This window comes from Physeter macrocephalus, chromosome 13 (assembly GCF_002837175.3).
Source record: "Physeter macrocephalus isolate SW-GA chromosome 13, ASM283717v5, whole genome shotgun sequence".
Classification (NCBI taxonomy): Eukaryota; Metazoa; Chordata; class Mammalia; order Artiodactyla; family Physeteridae; genus Physeter; species Physeter macrocephalus.
The window spans coordinates 14,721,181-14,728,611 of NC_041226.1; the positions used below are offsets into that span (position 1 = coordinate 14,721,181).

Here is a 7,431-nt window from a genome sequence, read left to right on the forward strand (position 1 = left end):
CAAATAGCCAAGAAACAGTCATAGGGGATTTTCAACTCAGTTTGAATTTCTACCCAAAGTAACATTAATTACTAATCATATTTCCTGGAATTGCTGTTTTCCCCACAATCTGCTAGTGAATTGACTTTCTTCTTTAACTTAAAGGTCCAAAAAAAAAAAAAAATTGGAGATACTCCGCATGCTCCATCCTGCCCCTCTGCCACTACATGGAGGGACAGACCAACATTAACACAGAGTCAGGCTCCTCAAATGTACTGTGGCCTGCGCGTCTCTTGCTAAAGGTGTCTTGCCTCCCTCTTTTATACCTAAGGTAATTGACAGGGATGTCATCCAATTCACATTTTTCTTTTGTGATTTGGAGCACTGAGGAGAGATTTCTCCCTTTTCTAACAGATACTACAAAGTTACAAGCAAGCAAAAATTACGTTGACAGAGGAATTTCTATCTTGGCTGATTAAAAAAAAAAAAAAAAAGGTGGAACAACTTCTGGAAATATTTAATAGCTGTGTTCTCTCTCCCGGACTTAGTCTTGAGCGCCCTGCCTTCCTGCGGCGGATTAACAAGCCCATAGGTTCAGAGACGAAGGCTGAGGTAGGGTTCCACCCCTGCAGGAAGGAGGGCGAGTTTATGATTCTCTGTAACACCAGTTAATGGAGCATCTGGAGTCTTATCTCATGTTTTCCCAGATTCCAGATTTCCCAACATCAGTCAAGCAGTCCTGACTTTTATTGAAGAGACAATCTGTCTAGAGATATTACTGTTTCCTTAAGCAACTCAATAAAAAGACAAAACAAAGAAAAAGCCACAGGGTTAGTTCAACTATTTTGTAGGCTGACTTCAGAAAGAAAATTTTTATTCTATTTCTTAGGTATATCACGCATATTACAAAGAGGGGATAAATGGCATTATATGATATTTGATCAGAAGATGGATTCCATTTTGACAGAATCCTGGAGAAGACCAAGACATTCTGGCCTATAGAAATTTACCATAATTTTACTGACTGCATAAAATCCAGGGATATACACTGGGATCAGTGTGGACTCTGGATTAGGCTGGATTCAGAGAAATAAATTTTCACAAAAATTCTCCTGATGAAATACTACATTATCTTCAAATCTCCACTCAATTACATTTCTTCCTATTACTACAAACGGCACTTCTCATTAAAAAGAAAAGGCTGTGAGGGGTTCCTTCCATTGTCTGCCTTCCTAGGACCTCACTGTCTTTCTGATATTTCATGTTATTTATCAGCACCATTTGGATTTCACATGTTGGCAACCTACCATATGGATTCTATACCAAATTAAAAGATTCATGTTATCTAAATTGTACATATCAGGGAGGGATATGTTATTGTTAAATGAGTAAGACTGAATCCACTGAGAGGCCTCAAGGAGCTGAGGGTCCAACTGAGGAAGCAAGACTTAGCATGTGAAAAGCTCTAGAAGATCTCCAGTGATGAGTATCAGTTAAATACATCTGTGTGAGGTGTCAGTAAATAATCAGGACATGTATGTGCCATGGAAGACAGGGAAGGGGTCTGCAGGTGTACCAAGCAAGACTTCAAGGGAGAATTGAGACTAATGGATGGGTTGGGTTTGGACTAAGAGAACCCAGAGGCAGGCTTAATTTATAAGCTGTCTGATCAGTTTTGAGCAACTTATCAATTAGATGTTTAATTAGAGACAAGGGATGAGACAGATAGGAAGTTTGTGGCTAGACTATGAAGAACTTTGAGGTCACAGGTTAAGACTAAGGAGTAAGGTCAATATAAAAAATTGGTTTTTGCACTTAATAGTGACCAGGCATATGGTAGATTCTCAAGTTTTTGTTGAATAACCATATAGTTGATGAAAGAAGTTTCTTCTTTATAAGAGACTTTCAGGAGAAGATCTGAAGAAGATTGAATTAGAAAAAACACCATTTGCAACTCAATGAGAATAATGTAACTGGGCAAAATAGATGCTAAAAGTGTTATGAGAAATATTGATTGCGGGCCTCCCTGGTGGTTCAGTGGTTAAGAATCCGCCTGCCAATGCAGGGGACACGGGTTCGAGTCCTGGTCCGGGAAGATCCCACATGCCGCGGAGCAACTACGCCTGTGCGCCACAACTTACTGAGCCTGTGCTCTAGAGCCTGCGAGCCACGAGCCACAACTACTGAGCCCGCATGCCACAATTATTTAAGCCCGCGTGCCTAGAGCCCGCGGTCCGCAACAAGAGAAGCCACCGCAATGAGAAGCCCGCGCGCCGCAACGAAGAGTAGCCCCCGCTCAACCACAACTAGAGAAAGCCCACGCGCAGCAACGGAGACCCAGCGCAGCCAAAAATAAAATTAAATTAAAGGAAAAAAAACCAGGAAATATTGATGGGGAACTGAACAGCTGGTGACTCAGTCAGCATCCCCAAGTGAGACAGCCAGACCCTGAGTGTGCCCTGATGGGATCCAGGAGGACGTGCTGGGCTACACATGCTCTTGCCAAAAACTGGTCCGGGATGGAATCACGCTTCCCGATCTAATTAACCAGTTTACTGGAAACGATGCTAAACAAAATCAACAAAATTCAGAAAGAGGAAATTCTCGAGGACAAACAACCCAGTTTCTCCAACAAACAAAGGGCACAGAAGGAAACGGGATGTGAACATGTGGATTAAGTGAAATTAAGAGGCCAATGAAACAAAAGCCCTCTTTGTGAGAACTTAGGATTCTTAACTCAAGCAACCTACAGGTAAAAAGATATTTTTAAGAAGACTGGAGACATTTTAACGTGAACTGAGTATTAGAGGATATTATGTAACACATAGTTCTTGCTGATTACAGTTACATACCGGTTTACATGATATAGTGTCTGAAAATCTCCAGAGATGAAGAAGTGACCACCAAAACTATTGGCTGCAGAACCACGCTGTGCTGCTAGATCATCACCAGCAAAATGCGTGTCACGTGCCCCTGCCTCTCTCCCATTTAATTCTGTTCCCAACTCAGGCCACACACCTGTGCATTTCATTGGATAAATCTAATAAACATCTGTAATGGTAGCTTTATTCCACCCTTCAGGACATTAAAGGCCAGGCTTTGCTGGCTAGATCACAGAGTTTTGTGTAAGAGACATCCAGACAGGAAGACAAAGGGGTGGGAACTTACCCTGTTCTAGTATCAGAGGACAGTGGGAAAAGGGGGTTAAGAGAGAGAGAGACAGAGAGATGGTGGAGGGGGAGGAGGGAGGGAGGGAGGGAGGGAGGGAGGGAGGGACTGGGAGGCTGATTAGGTAATTGAGGATCTTGCCCCTCCCCCTACCATTTCCCTGGAAATGGTAGACTCTGGAAAGAGATCACCTCTCCAGGGATCCCTGTTCCAAGGTTGCGCACAGCCAAATACACCAGCGAACAGTGCCTGCAATGTCCACAACCACTAGAAACCGTACTGGCCCAGCAACTAAGGGACAATGCCTGGGGCGACAAAGGGGGGACTTCAGACTCTGCCTCAGCGGTACGGTCAGTGTCACGCCTTGCCTGTCGTTAAAACAGGAAATCCACCTGAAGGGGGTTCTCTGCACTGGCTTAGGTGGGGTGGTGCTGGGACTGCACCTCAAGAAGATTGGACACTTCCTTGTCTCCAAAGAAGTTGTCAATTATTTCTCCCTCCTGACTCTGCCCTCTCCCTTCCAGCTTCCCTCGCCCAGAGGAAAAACACTTGAGCCTTATTCTGGGGGCAAGTGTGACTGTATTTTGAATATCATCCTTGATACTCACATTCCAGGAGAGCTCTGACCTTTCCTGATTCTTCTACAGTCCTTTGCCCCCAGATATACTTCCTTTCAAAGGAGCCCTCTTTAATCAGCCTTCAGTAACTAATATAGTAAAGACCTATGGTAAATGCTAAAGAATTAATGAAGCTGAATGCCGGAAGGCAGAGAGCGATTTGAAGCTTCTGGAGAGCTTTCAAACCACACCTGCCTCGGCCCCGGAGATTCTGCTAGAGCTCTCACACCCCCATTCCCACCCCATGGGATGTGAGCAGGCTGTTCGTGTTGAAAAAGAATTTCCAGTGAGTGAGAAAACGATGACCTTCAGCGAGAACCACTCGTTTAGAGTTTGCTGTATGCTGACAGGAAAGATTTGCATTTTCAGTGCCATCACAGAAACCCAAAGAAGGGATAACTGAAGATTGCTGGAAATGGCTAGGAAAAGATTGGGGCAGCAAAATGTCCTTGTATAAGTAGGGCCTACCTGCTCAGGTGGTCCTCAGTGCCACAGCTGCCCTGGCCTGTGGCGAGTCTCTGCGCCGCTGTCCAGGAGACGTAGGGTCACTGGTGAAGTGTCTATTTTGTGTGACTTCCTGGACTCAGATACTGGCTGGCGTGAATGACCTATGCTAGATTTTTGTCTGTTAAGATGCAAATATTTGCCCTATAAGAAAAAAATCTGAATGTCAGTGAGTTTAGAAATGAGTACTAGAGTCAGTAGAATCTACTGAAAAATTCATAAGCCATGAATTCAACCAAAAATCCTATCAAGTATGATATGGTTTCATGGGAAAAATAGGTTACAAAAGCAAAGGTAGAGTGGGATCCCCATTTTGCATTTATATGAAGATAGTACCTGTATGTTGAGGGGAGCACGTGAGGGGATGTGAGTGGAGACGGAGGTGGATGGAGGGGGAGGAATGTGAGGGCAGGGGTGATGCGAGGTGGGGGGGGTGTGGAAGGGAGTGTGAGTGTGTCGGGGTTCGCGTGCGCACGCGTGTGCATGCTCTCGCAGGCCTAAACACAGCGCAAACTATAGTGGGCACCCAGACTTCTAAAACCTCGAAGGTTGGTACTGAAGGCAAAAAAAGCGGCGCAAGTGTTCTGTCACTCCTCCACCCAGCTCCCCCAGTAAAACTCAGTGAGGTTTCAGAGCAAGAACTTTGGAGTCAGACCCGGTTTTCAATCCTAACCCAACGCTCACTAGCTGAGGGACCCTGGACAAGTTATTCAGCCTCTTGACATCATTCTCTCATCTGTAAAACAAGGATATTTCTTAGCATCCCTATGGGACTCAGCACAGTGTCACACGTGGCAGACATTCAATAACTGGTAACTTTAAAAAATTCTAGCCCATTGCTCAAAGTGGATCCGGAAAGAAAACTGCACCATGGCAACAAAATAATCTCCAAGAGAGCAGTTTTGAAAATACATGCACATTCTATGGCTTCTTTATTTTTAAGAGGTTTTTTGTTTTTTAGAGAGGAAGAATAGAGTCTGCAAACTATTCCTGATGACTTGTGGCTCTTGGGACTCATGATAGAGTGAAAATATGAAGTCCACAGGCTAATGTTCCCCTGGGATTTCTACCAACCAAACCTTTTACAAGCGTTCTCACTTTAAGCAAATAAACTGACTGGAGCTTGCAGGCTCCTTATGCCTTGTCTCACCCTCTGACAAAGGTGCTGGGAGGCTGACATTGGCCACCAGTCCCAGCAGGATGACACACAACCAGAGAGTTGAATGCAATCTGCCTAGAGGAGGTGGTGATAAACTTGCAGCCGGAAGCCTCAGGCCTCTTTAGTCTTTTTTTTTTTTTCTTCAGGTGGAATAATCTTTATTTTTACTAAATGATTAGTCTTCTAAATAATTAAAAATCTTCTATAAAATTAGTATTTCTCGGTGATTTCTGTATTATATGTTACTTCCATTTTTCTCTCTTTTTTTTTTTACTGGAGTATAATTGCTTTACAATGTTGTGTTAGTTTCTGCTGTACAAGGAAGTGCATCAGCTATGTGTACACATATATCCCCTCCCTCCTGGACCTCCCTCCCACCCCCCACCCATCTAGGTCACCACAGAGCACCGAGCTGAGCCCCCCATGCTATACCACAGGTTCCCACTAGCTATCTATTTTACACATGATAGTGTGTTTAACATCAAAATCAATCACAATTTTAAGCATTGTGGGGTTTTGCTGTAACGATTGGAAATTTAGCCAATAATAAATTTAGCCAACTTTGGAATTAGGAAGCAAATAGCCAAGTATTGGAAATTTAGCCAATAATCACTTTGGAATTATACAGCAAATAGCTAGTAGAAATATGTGTTACTTTGCAGATTATCTAGAGTGCTTCTTAAACCCATTAAAAAGTAATTCTGGATGGAAGCAACCTAAGTGTCCATCATCGGATGAATGGATAAAGAAGATGTGGCACATATATACAATGGAATATTACTCAGCCATAAAAAGAAATGAAATTGAGTTATTTGTAGTGAGGTGGATGGACCTAGAGTCTGTCATACAGAGTGAAGTAAGTCAGAAACATCGGCAGGCAGACCCCCAACCACTGCGCCACCAGGGAAGCCCAATGTTTCTCTACTTAACATGTTTTCCATGCTATTTTATAATTATAAAGAATGTATATTTTTTTAAAAAAAGTAATTCTGGGGCTTCCCTGGTGGCACAGTGGTTAAGAATCCGCCTGCCAATGCAGGGGACCCGGGTTCAAACCCTGGCCCAGGAAGATCCCACATGCCGTGGAGCAACTAAGCCCGTGCACCACAACTAGTGAGCCTGCCCTCTAGAGCCCGTGAGCCACAACTACTGAGCCCCCGTGCCACAACTACGGAAGCCTGCGTGCCTAGAGCTCGTGCTCCACAACAAAGAGTAGCCCCTCCTCGCCACAACTAGAGAAAGCCCGCGCACAGCAACGAAGACCTGAAGCAGCCAAAAATAAATAAATAAAATTAATTAATTAATTTTTTAAAAAGTAATTCTGAAATCTTAGTCACAGTCACCCAGAGATTTCCCTCAGCTACTACAAGAAAGTTCCTGCTCTAAGTCAGGGACACCTACTCACTGATTATCATAAGAATAATGCAAAGTTTTTTTGTTTTTTTTTTGCGTTACACGGGCCTCTCACTGTTGTGACCTCTCCCGTTGCGAGCACCGAGCTGAGCCCCCCATGCTATACCACAGGTTCCCACTAGCTATCTATTTTACACATGATAGTGTGTTTAACATCAAAATCAATCACAATTTTAAGCATTGTGGGGTTTTGCTGTAACGATTGGAAATTTAGCCAATAATAAATTTAGCCAACTTTGGAATTAGGAAGCAAATAGCCAAGTATTGGAAATTTAGCCAATAATCACTTTGGAATTATACAGCAAATAGCTAGTAGAAATATGTGTTACTTTGCAGATTATCTAGAGTGCTTCTTAAACCCATTAAAAAGTAATTCTGGATGGAAGCAACCTAAGTGTCCATCATCGGATGAATGGATAAAGAAGATGTGGCACATATATACAATGGAATATTACTCAGCCATAAAAAGAAATGAAATTGAGTTATTTGTAGTGAGGTGGATGGACCTAGAGTCTGTCATACAGAGTGAAGTAAGTCAGAAAGAGAAAAACAAATACCGTATGCTAACACATATATATGGAATCTAAAAAA

At 43.1% G+C, this 7,431-nt stretch overlaps 1 protein-coding gene across 1 annotated transcript in view; it reads right to left on the bottom strand.

Annotated features, from left to right (window-relative positions):
* The window catches only part of LOC112065404 (stomatin-like protein 3), a 30,421-nt gene that overhangs the window by 4,680 nt on the left and 18,310 nt on the right, over positions 1-7,431 (bottom strand). Inside the window, 1 exon segment of the mRNA XM_024125818.3 lies at positions 4,233-4,412. Within this exon segment, the coding sequence (XP_023981586.2) occupies positions 4,373-4,412 (40 nt within the window). The 3' untranslated portion in view covers positions 4,233-4,372.